Source organism: Coffea arabica, chromosome 6e (assembly GCF_036785885.1).
Source record: "Coffea arabica cultivar ET-39 chromosome 6e, Coffea Arabica ET-39 HiFi, whole genome shotgun sequence".
NCBI lineage: Eukaryota > Viridiplantae > Streptophyta > Magnoliopsida > Gentianales > Rubiaceae > Coffea > Coffea arabica.
Window position 1 is genome coordinate 8,908,010 of NC_092321.1, and position 18,391 is coordinate 8,926,400.

General features: G+C 37.4%; 4 protein-coding genes and 1 non-coding gene across 8 annotated transcripts; 3 read left to right on the forward strand and 2 right to left on the reverse strand.

Annotated features, from left to right (window-relative positions):
• Positions 1 to 1,787: 1,787 nt before the first annotated feature.
• LOC113696240 (uncharacterized) lies at positions 1,788 to 5,216 on the forward strand. 2 transcript variants are annotated; one of them, XR_003449712.2, is made up of 7 exons: positions 1,788 to 2,314; positions 2,487 to 2,572; positions 3,666 to 3,744; positions 3,824 to 3,883; positions 4,072 to 4,193; positions 4,290 to 4,356; positions 4,585 to 4,682. XR_003449712.2 is itself a non-coding variant. In XM_027215647.2 (7 exons), exons 1-7 carry the CDS (start codon positions 1,931 to 1,933, stop codon positions 4,685 to 4,687), a joined length of 906 nt encoding a protein of 301 aa, XP_027071448.1. In that variant the 5' UTR covers positions 1,788 to 1,930; the 3' UTR covers positions 4,688 to 5,216. The 2 variants fall into 2 exon arrangements, 1 of the variants encoding a protein (XP_027071448.1); XM_027215647.2 differs by having other exon boundaries at positions 4,285 to 4,356; positions 4,585 to 5,216.
• Positions 5,206 to 9,950, reverse strand: LOC113696239 (histone acetyltransferase type B catalytic subunit-like). 2 transcript variants are annotated; one of them, XM_027215646.2, is made up of 10 exons: positions 9,709 to 9,950; positions 9,561 to 9,602; positions 8,725 to 8,834; positions 8,084 to 8,152; positions 7,587 to 7,625; positions 7,410 to 7,486; positions 7,206 to 7,305; positions 6,500 to 6,575; positions 6,260 to 6,420; positions 5,206 to 6,120 (listed from the first exon to the last, which is right to left on the reverse strand). In XM_027215646.2, exons 1-10 carry the CDS (start codon positions 9,785 to 9,787, stop codon positions 5,476 to 5,478), a joined length of 1,398 nt encoding a protein of 465 aa, XP_027071447.1. In that variant the 5' UTR covers positions 9,788 to 9,950; the 3' UTR covers positions 5,206 to 5,475. The 2 variants fall into 2 exon arrangements, with proteins under 2 accessions (XP_027071447.1, XP_071911075.1); XM_072054974.1 differs by lacking the exon at positions 9,561 to 9,602 and having other exon boundaries at positions 9,709 to 9,802.
• Positions 9,951 to 10,252: 302 nt separating this feature from the next.
• On the forward strand, positions 10,253 to 10,324 carry TRNAP-UGG (transfer RNA proline (anticodon UGG)). The gene has a single exon. It is a non-coding gene; the product is annotated as a tRNA-Pro (tRNA).
• Positions 10,325 to 10,902: 578 nt separating this feature from the next.
• LOC113697321 (F-box/LRR-repeat protein At4g29420) lies at positions 10,903 to 13,725 on the reverse strand. 2 transcript variants are annotated; one of them, XR_003449830.2, is made up of 3 exons: positions 13,187 to 13,725; positions 11,334 to 12,298; positions 10,903 to 11,222 (listed from the first exon to the last, which is right to left on the reverse strand). XR_003449830.2 is itself a non-coding variant. In XM_027216901.2 (2 exons), exons 1-2 carry the CDS (start codon positions 13,638 to 13,640, stop codon positions 11,403 to 11,405), a joined length of 1,350 nt encoding a protein of 449 aa, XP_027072702.1. In that variant the 5' UTR covers positions 13,641 to 13,725; the 3' UTR covers positions 10,903 to 11,402. The 2 variants fall into 2 exon arrangements, 1 of the variants encoding a protein (XP_027072702.1); XM_027216901.2 differs by having other exon boundaries at positions 10,903 to 12,298.
• Positions 13,726 to 14,099: 374 nt separating this feature from the next.
• On the forward strand, positions 14,100 to 18,375 carry LOC113697150 (deoxyhypusine synthase). The gene is made up of 7 exons (XM_027216628.2): positions 14,100 to 14,898; positions 15,206 to 15,373; positions 15,995 to 16,213; positions 16,711 to 16,797; positions 17,117 to 17,222; positions 17,304 to 17,539; positions 17,767 to 18,375. The coding sequence occupies exons 1-7, from the start codon at positions 14,689 to 14,691 to the stop codon at positions 17,833 to 17,835; spliced, it is 1,095 nt and encodes a 364-aa protein (XP_027072429.1). The 5' UTR covers positions 14,100 to 14,688; the 3' UTR covers positions 17,836 to 18,375.
• Positions 18,376 to 18,391: the final 16 nt, after the last annotated feature.

Consider the following 18,391-nt stretch of genomic DNA (forward strand, 5'->3'; position numbering starts at 1 on the left):
CTTCGGACTTCCTTTTTTTTTTTTTTTGGGTTTCCTCAAAAAATTAGTGAACTCAATTCAATGTTTGCAACAAAATGATTTGTATGTCCAAAATTTGCTGTCTTTTAGGCATATCGATTCAATGTTTTTTGTTTTGTCAAAAGAAAAACAAAAAAAAAAGAGTCCAAAAAATGCATATGAAAGAGCTTCATAATAGTGTAATTGTTTTTTTTCCCCTCTCTTTCTTTTCATTATACGTTTAAAAAAGTAAAAACTAAATAAAAATTGGTAAATGTGAAGATAAAAATATGTTATATATGATCAGTAATGCTTTAACACATCCCTCTAGGGCAACCGCCCAAAAGAAAAATTAAATGCAAATGTTGACTTGCAGCTTAATTGGATGATGTTTGTGATTCAACTTGACACAAGACCTCGGAATAATAATATCAAAAGCCAATGCAGACCAAAAAGAAAAAGAATTAATTTTTTATACACTGACACTATTGTATATACTTTCATCTTTAGATGCATGACATATATCCGAATTTGAATTTAAAATTCAAATTTTGTATATGTATGATACATTCAACTGTGATAGTGTATACACTGTCAGTATATATAAAATTTACTCAAAGAACAAATGTTTTGCACAAAATCTTCAAGAAATAAGTTGGTAGGATTTGAATATTCTTTGTATGATTATTTAGTAGACCGTTACTGCCAAACAAAAGGCAATGAATGATTCCAAGAGAAGAAATTGCTTGTTTAGAATTATTATTAGTTGCCAAATTGATGATTGAAGTAGATTGCTAATTTATGATATCTGCAATCCAACCAGAACGCTTTCAAATGGTGTAAGGATATCCCCTTCTTATTGTTTTAACCTACTGCTAATGGATGTTCAATGGACACTCGTTAATATGGATAAAATTATTATAATTGACGAATTTTAACATTTAAGAGATGGTGTTTTTAATTTTAGAAAACTTCTAGTAACGAAAGAATTTTACAAATGATAAAAGAGACCATTCAAACAAACAAACAAACAAAGGTGTGATAAAATTAAGTTGGATATGACTGTTTGTGCTTAAGAAAATAAAATTCAAAAAATAAATTACAAAAGCGACAAACCAAACAAATCATGTATGATATTCTAATTATCCTAATTAAACAACATGTATGTGCTTGGTTTACTGAATTCATTTTTAGGGAAAAGGTCAAGCATGTCATTTAACATGTGAATCTCTTAAAAATAGTTTTTGCAAGGATGAAATAATTAGTACATTCATTAAGTAACTTGTTTTTTATCCATATTAACGAGTGCTTAAGAAAATATCTTATTTTGATAAGTATATGGATATCCTTATTAGTTTTTTTTTTTTAAAGAATTTAGATAATACCCCCGTAGCCGAATACTTTGCCACCCGACTGTGCAACTTTAGTCTTTATAGGTTGTTGACTGGAAAATAAATTAAGGAAAGAAAAGAAAAGAGTTACTATTGCATTATGCATTTTTCATTTATTATTACTTTTATTTATTGGTGAAAAAGAAATGTCCTTTTTAATGGTTTTCAGATGTTATTAGTTGTTAGTGTTTAATTTAACGGTGTTATGAAAATCAGATCGAAATGACTAGACGGATCGATCGAATCACAAATTGACCATGGCACAAGTGAAATATTACTAAATCCAGAAATTCTATATTATACAAACCTTCCAATATCAAAATAAATACTCAATAAATAAATCTGTGACTCAGGATTGAACCGATCAAACCGGTTTAGACCGTGAACTGAAAGTTCAACTGATTTTCTCATAGGCCCGGGCTTAGAACTCGGTGTTCTTGCAATTCAATTGCTGCAAATTGCAAAGACAGCCTCCCTGACTCACAGCTCGGAGTTTTTGGTAGCTTCCTCCCAGAACCCTTCAACCCACCATCCAAAGCCCAATGTTCGTCTTAAACCCCTGCACCCCTTCCGTCCAATTGCTCCACCTTTCACCACCCCAAACAATATCCCATCAACCTAATGACTACCCGCCATTTTTAACAGCTGGAGTTCCACGTCAATACCATTTCCACAAGAGGAATTTTGCACTCTTCACTAAGGCGACCGAAAACTATAGGCTCGAAACGAATAACCTGCAAGACAATGATGCAGACAACTATTATGAGAATGATGATGATGATGATGATGATGATGGGGATGAGAGTCAGTTTTCGAGTGGAAGAGGCTTTAGAGGGAGAGAAGAGGAGAAAGATTATGATAGAGACCCTGAGTTTGCTGAGATTCTTGGGAGTTTTCTTGATAACCCAGATAAAGCTAGGTCTAAAGTAAGTTCTTTTAATTTTTTGTAGAGAGTTTGTCTTTCTTTCTTTCCTTGTTTATTTATTGAAGGTTCACTACTGTCTACCTGCCCGGTTTATATGTGTGTTTGTGCGCCACAAAAAGACCAAGAAAAATGGGGTTATGACTGCTGATTGATGTGGTTAACTGCGATGTCAGATGGAGGACAGATTGAGAAAGAAAAGAAACAGAATATTACATACAAAAACTGGTTCAGCAGCCCCCATGAAAGTGGTATTCAACAAGTAAGTTCAATGGCATGTTTATCAAATTTCACGTAATGGCTATCTGTTTAAACGATTGTTTGCTTCGTATGATTGACATTTGTCATCATGGGCCTTTCTACGCAAGCAGCTAGCTCCTCTCTACCCCTGCCCATGTAGCTAAAGACATTTACCTACACTGTGTAGAAATGGCATTATATGGTGAATTATGTCCATGTTAAATTTGGAACTCTAAACTCGGATTGTAATGCATCTAAGTCGCCTGCATGCTAAGACTTCTTGGCGACCCAATCAACTCTGTATGTACTCACAATTGCAAATCAACACTCGAGATTGATCATGTTAAATGAAAGAGTCTCCATTTGCACGGCTAACGCCAAGAGAGACAGAATAGCAGTCTTGTAATGCTATTGAAGACGAGAAGTGTTCCAGTTCCACTTTGATCTGTACGCACTGGAATATTCCCCGACAACAGTGGCTGTTTTTGAAAATTTGATTGTCACTAAGTCTACTGAATATTACATATTTATCTTACTGCGCTAGAGTTGCTTTTCAATTCTTTTCTGATGGTTATCTCATACTATTCCTGGAATGCCTTGTATCTCAGTGGGTGAGGACCTGGCTGAAATCTCCTGGAAAAAGGGAAACAGCACATGAACAACCTTGGTTTTTTATATTTGTGATATGGAGATTTTCTGTGTATGTTGTGGAGAATCTGAATTGAGTCTAGTTGGGAAAACAAAAACCTTTACCAGTCCAAGAGGAAAGGCTACTAGCTAAGGATATAGAATCCCAAGTCATGATCAGCAAGGTGCTAGAACACTTGCAAATGGCATACTGTATTCTCCATCTTTTGCTAAATAGAATTGGATTGTCATTGGATTTCTTAGGGTGGTGGGACAGAGTGAATGTTTTGCTCTATGGATTTAGTTTGTGTACTGCTACAGGTGACTTTGGAGGATTCACTTTGCAACCAATTAAGAGTGCAAAAAAAGAAAAAGAAAATAAAAGAACACCATTCCATCCTTAATTGTTTTTTCATCCCCTTATTTTTCTGTAGGATATTTTCAGAAATGTGCATTTTCATCAGTTAACATTTGTATTCTGTTTTCAGATTTGAGTTCTCAAATTCATATATATGGTTTGAGTTCTATAATGCCCTTCTGGAGAAAGATGTTTCCTTGATATGTGATGTAAGTTTTACTCCCTGAACACCTGGCAATGACATCTTCTTGCTGCGAGTGCTACATAGCTGACTGGATTAATCTGCAGACTATTCGGTCATGGCACATTGTTGGACGACTGGGAGGATGCAATTCAATGAATATGCAAGTGCGTGCCTATAAACCATCCCTTCTACAGTCATGATTAGCGTGAAAATTAGTTTAAAGCTTCGCATTCCAACAGTCTAAGAACCGAAATAGAGCTGCGTCTTTAAGTCATGGATTAATTGAGAACCAGTCTTGTGATAAAAGGTCAGTGTTAAGAATTTTATTAAAAACTTGTATTGCTTCTTACAGCTGTCACAATCTGCTTCGGATAAAAGACCAAGTTATGATGCCGTTCAGGGAGCCAATGTCACACCAACCACATTTTATAACATCGGAGATCTTGAGATTCAAGATAACTTAGCCCGTATATGGTATACGTTTATGTTTATAAATTTCATTCCCTGGCTCTGATCTGAGAGTCATAGCGCTCATCGCTCATTTTGTTTAATTTGCTTGTGACAGGGTAGACATTGGGACTAGCGAACCATTGCTTCTGGATGTTTTGATTAATGCTTTGACACAAATAAGCTCTGAGTAAGCTTCACCCCACGTCATATCTGAACGTCCTTTGTTTCTCTTACGGAATGTATACCCTCCATCACTCTTGTCTCGGTCACATTTTCAGTTACTTTAAAGGATCCATCCTGTTTTTGGTTATGTAAAATGGAAAGTTTCTGCATTTTTCGTACAAGCTTAGATCGAATATCTTGCCTTCCTTTTATGAAATGGATAGTTGATATCACCTGTATCTTTTCAAAACAGCTACGTCGGGATCAAGCAAGTGGTGTTCGGCGGGTCTGAATTCGAGAACTGGAGAGAAAACTTGACATCAGAGGATGCAGGGTTCAGCGTTCACAAAATTTGAGCAGCGACACTCTTGCCTTGCACAATTTCCGATATTTCTCAACCTAGCGAAGAAATGAACTGGGTCCCAGATGACAGATTAAAAATGGTTTCCTGGATTTGAGATTGCTTTTGAAGGATACATTTCAGCTGAACTCGATGAATGCATGTCAAGGGAAAAGGAAGTGAATTTGATGAACCGCTTGTCATGGCAGCTAATTTGCGTTCCTCATTCTTATTGATGAATCACTAGGAACATACCAAGCGAGTTTCAACGGGATGATGGGAGCAAGATGACAAAAACTAGAAGCCACAAATTGAAAGCTGTAATTCAACAATTTTTCTTAAAGGAAAATGTTTTCTTACTTATTTACTTATCACCTGTAATGAAGCCCAGAAGTTCAGATAGCAACCAGACTACAATTAGTTGCGGGCCCATGCCATTCTGTGCTTGATTAGCTAATTTGGCATATACAAACTCGAAACACATTTGTTTTTCCAAGTGAAATGTCTCACTAATAAAACTTGGATATGATGTCATGAGTGCCAAATTAGATGCTGAATAACATTTTTCACCTGGATCAAATATCAGAAAGTACAGAAGACAGCAGGTGCTGCAGCACTAATCTTAACATCCTAATTGTAAACTAATCTAATTTTGGCACAGGTACAGGTCACGTTCATTTGAAGACAGCACGGCACTCAAATCTATGTAGTTATGTACCCACAACGAACCGTGTGACGAAAATCTCAGGGCTCCAGATATTTGATAAATCATAGCTTGAACGACAGGTACAACAGGACTGCTCCTCATCTATGCTTCAAGGATGATACTTTCTCTGCAATTAACTTTATTTCTTTCATCCTTTCATCCACCAGTTGCCGCAGCTGTTCCTCTTGATTACTCCGGTTCTCAGCCATCTCCCTGTTTGTTGCATCACCATTCAGTGACTTATACATAACAAATGATGCTTCTTGATCATATTCAGTTGGCACATCAATAACCCGTTTCCCAACGCCTTCAGAATCTTTACCGATCACATCTGCCTTTATTCTAGATGAAACAATTGTACGATAAGTCTCCAGGTACTTCTCAATCGGATCTAGGCCAAGATAGAGGAGAACCTCCCAGCACTGCAAAAATTGTCTTCTATTGATTTTCAAACTCTTCCTCACATCTTCAACAGCACTCAAAGGTGGACCACATTGGCAGGAGTGAACTTTCTTCGAAAAGTTTTCTTGTTTTAGACGTGCCACAACAGAATTAAGGGCAGCCTGGATTGGACCGAAAACAAACAGGCGTTGCACATCAATCAATGTCCGAACATGTTGAAGGGAGTCTTCTGGCTCTTCGACAGTCAGGTCATAAACATCTTCAGATACTGCCACGTTGTTAAGCACCTTGAGGAGGCTACCACCATAACCTTTGCGCTGATAAGGTGGTAATACCAATATCTGCCATCAACAAAGATCTCATACCATCTAGAAGATATAAGAGACTCAAGTCCAAAGTACATCTAAAATTCACACAAAGCTAGGTTGGTAATTTGAATATGCACATAAAAAAAAAAAAAAAAAAAAAACTCAAGCAAACCTGTCCAAGACGCAAGCGCATGCTATCTGGATATCGATAGAAACGATAAACAGCTGCAAACCCAAGCAAATTAGGATGACTATCCTCCTGATGAGCAATTGCTTTCTCAACCAATACGTATATTTCCCATCTGGGATCAGTAACATCAATGGGATTGCTACCTGTTCAAAGTCGGCACCATTTAAAAGATTTAAGCTGTAGTTTAAGTGCCAAAATCTCAATCAGATGAATAAAACTTACCATCTATGAGAAGAAGTATGAATGGCACTAGGCGACTGTAAAGGTGCCCCACAGGTTCACCAACAATGCGGAACACCTAAATAAGAAACACAAATATGTATCATATTAATCTCTCTCTCTCTCTCTCAAAAAACAAGTATAGAAACAAACCGCCTCGTTTGGATTGCAATTTTGGCAAAAAAAAAAAAAATTTCTGGGTTTCCGTGAGAATATTCCTTATCACATTTTTCAATCACTTTCTTACCTCAAAAACATCACATCTTTAAAAAGTGCTACAGTATTTTTTAACAAATACTCCCAAATAATTGCAATCCAGATCAATTCTTAGCATTTTCCAGAAAATGAGTGAATTCTATGTTGCACCTCTTCTAGGCAAGTACATGTAATTAACAATTAGTGACCCAAAGAATTGAAAATTTTTAAGAGTTAGACCATCTAATGCCTTATTAGAAATGACTACTATAAATTCCAAGACAACCTTCCTTTCACCTATGAAGATGATTTGCTATAAGATTGTGCACCTGGAATTACAACCAGAGACTAGAAAACAGATTCAGACAACCAGATTATTACTCTTAAAGCAAAGGACACATTCTCTGACATCTTTACAATATTGCCAATAGAAAGCACCTGTGACGAAGCAGACAATATAGCACGCAAATGACCAGAATGGTCCCTGTTTTTTGAACTATAACATAGTACAAACCTCCAAATCTGCAGTGTCTTCTTTAGGGTCGAATTTAGAATCACCATTGTGTCCATTGGCAGCTGTTAATTTCAGTGCCGCCACGGTCGAGATAACAGATCTGCATGGAAGTAGAACTCGGAAACTCAACAGAAGTATTTCAAAATATATCTACTTAACATATGAGACTGCAGAGGTTGTAGGATTGGCACTAATAGGACTTACTTAACATATCGGCGATCACTTGAAAATTTATCTAGGAACTCATCTTTTTTCTCAACAAGATTTTCAGCAAAAACATTCTATGAGAAATGAAAGTAGGATCACAATCAAAAGGTTAGATGAACATGTGAATAAACAAGGAATAACAGTTTAGTTGTAAATATTGATTGCTAATATTACCTGAAGAGCAGCTTTGAGATCTGTGATCCCCTTGCCTCCCTTGTAACAAACAGTATGCACAAATCACTAACGAATAATGAAGGATCAGAACTGAAAAATATTCATCAAGGAAGATTCACACTTTAACCCTTCATTTGGACATATTAGTGTTACAATTTAGCAGGAAATATCAACTCAAATTCCATCCCTAACAAGCACTAAAAAGTATAATTGAACAACTGTCAGAAGGACATTGTAACCAAGAGAGAGATTGAAAGAAAAACAGGTACAGGAACAACAGAAAGACATCCTTCCCTAGACAGTTATATCTGACGTACAATCCTACTTGTATCTCAACAAAATCAACAGTATTCATACTTGACTGTAAGATATTATGTGCATATCTTCTAATCACGAAAGCTTACGTAAATGGCCCCTATGTTTGAGAGATAAGATAAAGAGCAATTCTGCCTTGTTAGCATCCTCTATCATGAATCCCAATTAGAGCAGACACTTACATCTGATGTGCTCTCAAAAGAAATATCAGCATATGCATGAAATGATATGCTGCTAACCCATATGGTAATCTGCATAAATAATAAGAACAGCATTAGGCCCAGTAAAGAGCGACAGGCAAAGATCAACATTGATGCACATGAAGTGGATTTGCACCTTTGAAATTGTGCAATCAACCACATATAAGAGTTTTTGAAAATCAATTTGACCAGATAAATATTCAAATACTTGAATCATGTTCTCATAAATAAAAACATTACTTCAATGTCCTTGTTAATTATTATCTTTTGGTTAGAGGTTGTTTATGTTTAACAAACCAGTCCTTCCAAAGGAATACTTCAGATAATCATGGCCAATTGTCCTTAAAACAGTCTATAACCATACACGGATGCTGTATGCTAAAAGTCACCATCGAACAGACTAAATCAATGTATGTCAACAGGGGAACCATATTCTGTAAATAAGTGCAGTATATGAGTAAGATGACATACACCAACTAGCCATACACGAGCAAATTGGAAAGAAAGTAAGCAAAGATGAAAGTGCTACTTATCATAGAACTTGAGGGAAGAACTTTGCACAGAGGAGATACTAACAGTCAAAAAGTACAGAAATGACATCCATGAAGGCGGAGAAATTTCACCTTCAAATTTTGATAACCATAAATCTTCCCATCCTCTTCAAAGAAGTGATTCAAGTCAACCGGTTTTATACAGAAACTGTCTGGAGAACCCACTTCTTCTTTGCTAGAGACTATAGATGAGTAAGAAAAAACAGATGACAGGAAGTTAAGGTTGCGAATTGCCTCTCTTGTAGGAATAAAAGATTAAAAGTGAGTAAGCAAATGAACTTAACTTTTAAATAACAATTTTTTTTTTTAAAAAAAAACAACTCTAATTCTGGACCATTTATTCTCATTGATTGCATCCGTCCTTCATATTTTTCCCGTCTGCCTTGAAATATTTCCCCCAAAACACTTGGTCACAATTTTATATTTTTTACTCTTCACTGAATGTGTCAACCCTGCAGTCCCCATCTTCTTTGTAAAGTTATTCTTGTTAGCCTAATTTTCAAACAGCCATATTTTCCAATTGCCGAATGATTTTAGGTACACGAACAAGCCCAATCAAATTTCAGGTGAGCTGTCAAACAAGCTGCACGATGGTCACCTTCCATAAACCAATCGCAGCTTCCCAGTTACAATTTTAAGAAAAATAGCAGCAAAATTACTACTACATTTTGCCCGGCCAATATCAACTATAAAATAAAGTGCCAAGCTCACAAATATTCTTATGAAAGAAAACTCCAGAGTTTTCTGGCCCCAAAAAGTTAAAGCTCACTTCAAATAAGATTTTTTGAAAAAAAGACGCTAAAAATCAGTTTACTTCAGAAAAGGGTCCAAATAATGCGAAATAGTGAACGTCATGAGCAGGGCTCTAAATTTTCTGCCGAGATAAATTAAAAATGACAAAACCGTGCCAAGATATATTTTGATGCACTCGTTGGCTTCAACACCAGCATCTGCAACAACATTTTTGCAGCAAAAGAAAGTAAAAAATACAGAAAATAATTAGGGAAGGAACAAAAAGGAAAGTAAAGAAAGCCAAATTGGAAGTGAATGACTCACCGATTTTGGAGAATCCAACCCGTCGTTTCTTCTTGGGGTCGGAAATCGGATCGGAGGAGGACTGATGTTTGGTTCCCATGATTTGGGGGGCTTGGGGGTGGGGGGGGGGGTTAGGGTTTTGGGGTGGTCGGGGCGGGAAAATGTTGGTCCAGGCGGGAAAATAACGAAAATGCTACTGTAGTAGTGTTTTTGTGTCCGGCTTCCTTTCCTCTCCCTCCTTGCCGCTTACATGGAGTACACCCACTCCCCGCTATTGCGTACTTTGCCAACTCTTTTATTTTCTTTCTTTCTTTGCCTTTTTTTTTTTAAAAAAAAAAAATAGTGATTGGGTTGTCTATAATCAATTGGTTTGGGCTGCGGTTGAGCCCAATTACGAAGGGATCTTGGTGAATGTGTCAAGCCGGGGGCTTTATCCTTGATTGATGCTCTTTTCGTGGGTTATAAGAGCGAACACGAGAGATTAGACCATTCCCTGTTGTAGCTCTTGGGAGTATGGATTCGGGACAAGAACTTCTAAAAGTTATAATTTTGTTAGAGCAACATTGGGCGTTTGGTCTAGTGGTATGATTCTCGCTTTGGGTGCGAGAGGTCCCGAGTTCGATTCTCGGAACGCCCCATTTTGTTGTCTTCCCTGCAAACTCTTGATCTCAGTTCTTATTTGATAGTTTCCCCTTTTGTATTGCTAGCATGTCTTTTAGACTCTCAATTCAAAATATGGAGTAAGAGGAGGTATAAGCTGGTGGCAATCTCGGATCCAGTGGTGTTTTTCCTCTTTCGTTGCACTGTTACACTAGAAGCAGCCAGCAAGTGATGCAGAAATTCACAGCCCCTAACCTTTTGCATCGACATCAAGTTTTGGATTAGAAACCATAAATGTAACACCTAACATTGTGACAAATGGAACAATGGTGCTTTTAAGTACTAGTTTAAATTATCAAAAACAAAAAAAAGGTACTACTTAAAAGTTTGGGGTTATAGTGCATTGAATGAGTGCTTTTAAGTACTTTAAAGTGTCTGATAATTAATCTTTCATAACTTAAATAGTCCAACATATAATAATTTAAAAACGCTTTTGTTAAAAGCATTTACGTAAGAAGTGTTTTTTATAAATCACCGCAACCCCCAACGATGCTTAAGTGAAATTATAGAGAATTATCAATCACATTCATGCAACATACATGGCATCATTACCCGGATTAAAAATTTCCAGCAATTTTATTAAATAATTCAAATACAAGCATGAAACTACAGTACGTGTCCGCAATATAACTTTCTGCAAAGTCATCATGGTATCTACTACTGTATTATACAACATTTGAATAATTATGTACACAAGCCAGTGATTTATTTGCACGCATTTGTTCAGGTAGACTTCGTCGCTGTTCTCGACAGCGGTCTGCATCCCACTTATAGGGGAGTCATCGAAAGGTTCAACTTCAGATGGATGATGCAAAGCAGGTGGAACACGCGCTGCATCGCTCCCCAACTTGACGTCTCCCCCAATACAAGCCTATCTTGATTCACCAAAGCCGCACAAATATGTCACACTCAAAGTGGATGTTTAATTTGGCTACATACACTAAGCGTAGCCAGTTCTTATTATTTTGGGAAAATAAAATATGTACCAGCGTGAAAGCAGATATGCTCCGACCAGAATCAAACATCAACAACTAAGCCTTCGGCACCCATAAAGCTTATAAGACGCCATCAAGAATCCAAGCATCTTCTGTACCTTCTTTCCACATCCCCCATCTCCATATAACTCTTGGATGACGGGTCATACATCTTGAAATAAGAGTACTTGTAACATGAAAGACGACATCACGGTGGATAAATAACTTCATTTCGAACAGGTTAGAGCAGTTGTCCAAAATGGAGAAAATGCATGACAGCGTAGTCTCAAAATCATGAATCTCTAAATATGCAGTAATCTCTTTCAACCCCTTCATCCGAGACCTAATTTCATCACCTTCAGGGCAAATATACATCTCGAAAACTGACCAAGCCCAAGGGGTGAAAGTAAGAGAGCTGACATTCGGGAAAACACTAAACAAGGACTCAAAACCAAACTTAGATACTCCCATTAGTTCAGAAGATTTTGTTAAGCCTAGTTTCAGGTTCTTAACTGTTTTACCAAATGGTAACGAACAAAGCAGCCGGCGAAGGTCCAAGGATTCAAGATGAAGGTTTGTCAAATTGACAAACTCTTCAACTTTGAAGCTGCTAGCCTCTTCAACAGAAAGATGCAAATCAGCCAATGATGGAGTCTCAATAACAAGTGCTCTTGGCCTCACACATTTGAGTTTTAGTTTAACAAGATTTGGAGCAACTATAGTAACAGAATATACAGCATTAGACACAGTCCACCGACAGGCTTTAAGCTGCAAAAGATGGATTTTGGGATCTTTAAGACCTCCAACCCCAATCAAGTTGAGAACTTGCAGACCTGGGAAGCTCTCATTTACCTTGTTGAGGTCCTCATCATCCAGTCTAATGTACTCAAGTGTTAACTTAGAGAGTTTAGGCATTGGTTTCAAACCGTCCACTGACAACCAAGCATTCCTGATCTGTAGCTCGGCCAGCTTATGACCTACACAAAAGGAAAATAACACCATCAATTGATAAACAGAGAACCATCTTTAAGGAAAACCCAATGAGCTCTTTCAAAACACCAAGAAGCGCTCACACATTATTTTCCAAAAAAATGAAGGCAAATTTTTAGAGGAATTGAGAAAATGTGAATCCTATCAACTGCAGGTCCCTCAAGGAATGTTCTACAAAATTTCCATCATCGTACTTACAAACTAGATTGAAGTAAATAAAAAGAAATCCAAGCTACAGTGAAATGAAAACTTTATCCTCTACCCTCTTTGATGTCCCGGGTCAGAAAGCAAATAATAATCTTTCTTTCACTTTTTCCTTTTCAATTTAAAGGTTGTAACTAGCACAGTTTACCATAAAGATGCAGCAAATTTTGTACAGGAAACGAGTCCAATTTCAAACTAACACCAGTTTTGATGTAGAAATGAAACTGGCCTTCAGGAAACTCACAAAATTGAATGGCAGTAATTCAGTAAATGGGGGAAAAAAACACAAAATATAAAATTTCCCTCCTCTTTTTAACTTGCTTTTTTCTTTGTCTTCTCTTCTTCTTTCCATTCCATCATTAGCATTGCCAAATTTTTGCAAAGTCTGATCAATTACATTAGAAAAATATCAATGCCATCATCCAGCCATATCGAGTTAACGAACTCATCAGCCACATCCAGCTAGAAATGCAACCCAATTGTGTATTTGTTCTCAACTGTTCACACTAAATTGATAACGAATGGGCGATGCTGAGTCAAAGTAAGCCAAAAACCAGAGAAACAAATATTACTTACTAGTGATTTCATTTCACAAGAAAAAAGCATGACAATCAATCAACTACAACAAATACTAGTATATAGTAAATAAATGTCAAACGAGGGGGACTCACAGTAAGAAGAAATGAGGGATAGCACCTCGGATCGTCGCCAACAAGATTGCACCCAAAAATCGGAAATTGAAAAAGACGTCAATCCATCGGAAACCTTGGGCAACCACTCGCCAACAAAATTTACCTCTGTCAGATACAAATCATCATCTTCATCTTCTACATCGTCGTAAGACACGGTACGGAGCGGCTTATCGATGCCGATTGTGACGGACTCGACGATTCTCAACTCGGAAACCAAGTTTTTAAGGATGGTTTTGAAGGGCGTGATGGAGGATCGAGTGAGGGGACAGCGAGACTTGGCGTAGCGGTCGAAGGAGCAGTGGAGGTTGATGGATCGGATATCTCGAGAGAGGGAGTTGAAGGTCTTGGATGCCACTCGGCAGCGAGCGAGGTCAGCTGAGTCGCCTAGTCGACTCAGGACGTCGAGGATCAATGGCGGAGGGAGATCGTCCATATGATACTAGTGATACATCCCCACAACACGACTCGAGGTCGAGGATGCAGCCAAATCGAGGTTCAGCCTGGAATCTGCGGTGATTTTGGCATTTTACAACTTTTAGTATACCAGTTGTTGTAGGGGCATTTTCGGAAGTAGCAGACTAGAACTCAAAGTACCGTGCTTAAATTAGGTTGGCTGCTTAGGATGAAAATGAATAGAGTCGAGTCAAATTTTTATCTAATTAAATTAAATTTTAAATTAATTTTATAAAACTTGAATTTGACGAGTTTAAAATGTCAAATTCAAATTTAAATTTAAAAAATTTGAAAAAATAATTATTTTATTTTTAAAAATAAATAAAATAATAATTTTTAAATAAATAATAAAATATTTAAAATATATATACAATTTTACTGTCAAAATTATAAATATATATATATACTTGAATTCGATTTTAAATTCAACTTAATTAACTTAAATTCGATTAGAACTCGAATCGAGCTCGCTTCGAACTGCTTGCTCGAGATTGGCTCCAAACGGTTGGATTCGTTAGTCCGGATGATTGCTAGCTAGCTAGCACACGAACGTCCCAAAGGTACTACAATGACATACTCCAAAATTACTACTGTAGTTATAAGAATCCATGTCGTTGCCATAATGTATGTACAAAGGTAGCTAATTGTTTTGCAAACGGAAAATCTTCGACCTGACGTCGACACCGGAGGCCAAAGTGATGTAAATGGAGTTGTGAGCGCACTTCCGGTGGTCTAATTGCCTTCCCGTCTTGTTACTTGTATGTCAGAAGGGTTAAAAAGAGAGCTAAGAAAAGGGAAAAGCAGTGGAATAGAACAGACAAGCGAGGATGAAAAAGTCATTTAAACGGAGGAACGGGAGGCTGGCTCTGGCTTTGCTAGTATAGTTTCAGAAGCGTCCGATTAAAGCAAAGCAAAAAACTAATGCAACACCTGCGTCGTCTAAGCGCTTGATTTTTCAGGTCTCTGTTTGTTTTCTTGAGCTTACGCTCTTTTTACTTTTTGAGTGGTGATACTCAACAAAGCAGAGGATGGGCGACGCCATGAATGGCGGAAACCCCTTGGAGTCCGCCCGCTTAGCAGCTTTTAAGAAGTCAGAAACCCTAGAAGGAACTTGCCCCGTAATTCAGGGCTATGATTTCAACCAAGGCGTCAACTATCCGGAGCTTCTCAAATCAATGGTCTCCACTGGTTTTCAAGCCTCCAATCTCGGTGACGCCATTGACGTAGTTAACCAAATGGTCAGTCACTCGAATCCAGGATGTATTAATTGATTAACCGGATGATCACTCACCTTTTTCTGTTTGATTTTGAGTTCTTCGTATTTCAGTTGTCAAAAGGTTCGATCTTGTTTGAGTTTTTAGTTACTATTTCATGAAGCGCTTAGGTAGGCCGAAATGTTATTGGTTTTAAGTACATGCTGCTTGCTGACAGCTTAGGATGGAAATGCCCTGAAATGAGGGTGTCTTTTTTGTTTCAACATCCAGTTGTCTATTTTAATTTTTGCTGTCAATGTTTGTGTTTGATTTTCGGTATAATGGATTAAAGCTGGATTGGAGGCTTTCAGACGAGTGTCCAACGGAGGATTGCAGTGAAGAGGAGAGAGATCCAGCATTTAGAGAGTCAGTTAGGTGTAAAGTTTTCCTTGGATTCACTTCAAATCTTGTATCTTCTGGGGTTCGAGACACCATTCGGTATCTTGTTCAGCATCACATGGTGAGCAGTTGTGTAAATATCACTTCTGATTGTGCTTTGGTCAGTTTGTATTCTGCTAGGACTGATTGTCTCTAGGCATTACTCTCTGTGATGATTCAGGACGTCGGGTAGGTAAATGGACTTTGTAGAAGTTGGTATTTAGTTAAGAGACACAAAGGTTGACCTTAAACTTAGGTGATACGCATAATTGCTGGAATCATGTGCTATTCTGCTTATTTAGTAAAGGATACTTGACATTTCTGGCTCTGGAATAGACTCATACGTACCTTATTGGTTACTTACGGGTTGGTTTCTCACTTAATCTTAGTCACCTTAAACACTGTCTGCATTCATCTTTACTGGTAAATGCATCATCTTTACCGACTTTACCAGTTTATAGTTGGATGATGTTATTAAATCAACTAGGAGAACAATTTCCACTGTCATAGAGTCAGATAAGGTATGGAGTAGTTTATATTAGATTAGTTGGATGTACTTGTTCCACATTAATTGATGGGTGGGTGATGATTGTTTATGTAATAGGGTGCTGCAAATGTTTTGTTAGTTGATTTTTTTGGTCTCCTTTTCCTGCTTCATTTAAATTTGATTTTCAAAGGTGAATGCTTGAAAATTGTAATGCAGGTTGATGTAGTTGTTACAACAGCTGGTGGTGTGGAAGAGGATCTTATCAAGTGCCTTGCACCCACATATAAAGGTGACTTCTCTTTGCCTGGAGCTGCTTTACGCTCGAAAGGGTTGAATCGTATTGGTAACTTGTTGGTTCCTAATAACAATTACTGCAAATTTGAGGACTGGATTATTCCAATTTTTGACAAGATGTTGGAAGAGCAGACTTCAAAGGTATCCTTGTATGTCCCTCTTTGTTTTGTTTTACTAATTTGGTGTTGTTGTAGCTTAATTCTTGCATCAGAATTGGTTTGGGTCCATCTTAGTGTCACTGGCATTTGACAAATTGGTTTTGGATCTAATTGTACTTTAAATAGCATGCTGTAGTTTTGAAGCTGTAAGCATAAAAGCGCAAATGATGCGTGCTAGCCACTCCAAGGATCAAGATTGCGAGGCTGTATACTGTCATTTTGGTATCAAAATTTCATTGTTTTGGGATAGCTTATGGTACTGGATGCCATGCCATCCATTGGCTGCTTTAAGATGATAAAATTTTGGTGGATTACTCTTAGATGTCTTGAATGATTGCAGATTTGTATTAGCCTTACTTGTGCTTGTAAAATTCAATATCCTTTTCTGTTGTTTTCCCTCTCTAGTGGGAGAGCAAATTGGTGTTGATGGGGAAAAGCATAAAAAATAATATATCATGAGCTTTCCTTATCTTCTTGCAGAATATGCTGTGGACGCCATCTAAAGTGATCTCCCGCCTTGGAAAAGAAATTAATGATGAGAGTTCATATTTGTACTGGGCCTACAAGGTAGGTATTCAATCAGACTACTCGTTTTTTTGTGTCAAATGGTTCTCAATTTGAGTTGTCGTGCTGTGTAATCTAGCTTGTCCATTTTTTGATAAAAGAATTTGAAGAACAGTTATAAAATTGCTAAACACGAGAACTTTCTGTTTAATCATGGCATGAATAGCTTTATCCCATTCAGTGCTTATCAATTTATGTATTTTGTTTTTGTAGTTATGGAGTACTGTGATGAACAATATCATTATGATGCTAAGAGGAAAAATAAAAAGTTATATGGTTGCAATATCTGCTTACTGATTCTAAAATCTCCATTTATTTTCAGAACAACATTCCTGTCTTTTGTCCTGGCTTAACAGATGGCTCACTGGGTGACATGCTATATTTCCATTCTTTCCGCAATCCTGGCCTGGTTATTGACATTGTGCAGGGTAACGACATATCATTCTCATTTTCTGCCAAGGCATAGTACTTCTGGTAACAATTTGGTGAAATGTTATAATCGCAAGCAGATATTAGGAACATGAACGGCGAGGCTGTCCATGTCGGTCTCAGGAAGACAGGAATGATAATTCTTGGAGGGGGACTACCCAAGCATCATATATGTAATGCAAATATGATGCGTAATGGTGCAGACTTTGCTGTTTTTATTAACACAGCACAAGAATACGATGGAAGTGATTCTGGTGCCCGTCCAGATGAAGCTGTATCATGGGGAAAGATACGAGGTTCTGCGAAGGCTGTGAAGGTTAATTCTTTTGGAGTTGTACATTTTTTAGTCCTTTGCTTTTGTCTGCATTCTCAGATGCCTTGAGGCTTGCTATCAGCTAAGTTTTGAGATTAGATCAAGTCTTATTTTCACATTAAAACAAAAGTTCAATTACTACCTTCTAGTTATTGCTTGTTTGATGATATAATTAGTAGAAAGTAAAATCTGTATATTTTTGTCACATTACAATTTGTTTCTTTTAGCAGGTTCACTGTGATGCAACGATTGCCTTTCCTCTCCTTGTAGCAGAAACCTTTGCTACAAAAGTCAAATAACGTTGTGTGGGATGAAGTTTTAAAATGATAATGCAGCTGCGGTGGATAGCTAATGATTGGTCCTGGTAAATTTGATGATGCTATTTGGCACGTCAAGTTCCACTCCTTTGTTCAATGCTGTTTTTCTAGGTGGCGCATTATAAATTGCATTCCGGTTGTGATGAAATACTACATTGGAAAGGAAATACAACGCCAGCAACAAGTTCCATTGTAATTCTTCAGCTTCTGGTAACTTTGATGCTCAAGAGGAATAGATATGTGCTGCATTTCATTTCCATTCTTTTACTTTAGAATGACCATAGGAGGCCATGAACCTCACATTTTGTGATTTAGGCAGATCTGAATTGTATCTTTAGGCGAGGAGAGTTTTAGGTTGCCCAACTTATTAGTGCAGATAAAGCAAAAGAAAGTTCCCAGATTGCACTTCCCCTAAGCTTTTTGTTTGTTTGTTTGTTACAGGTGGTAGGGGGTGGAAACATATTCAACAATGTCTTACTCCACCTCCTTTAATCATTATGTGGGTTTATGCTTTTTGAGAAATTACTCTTGTTTTCTA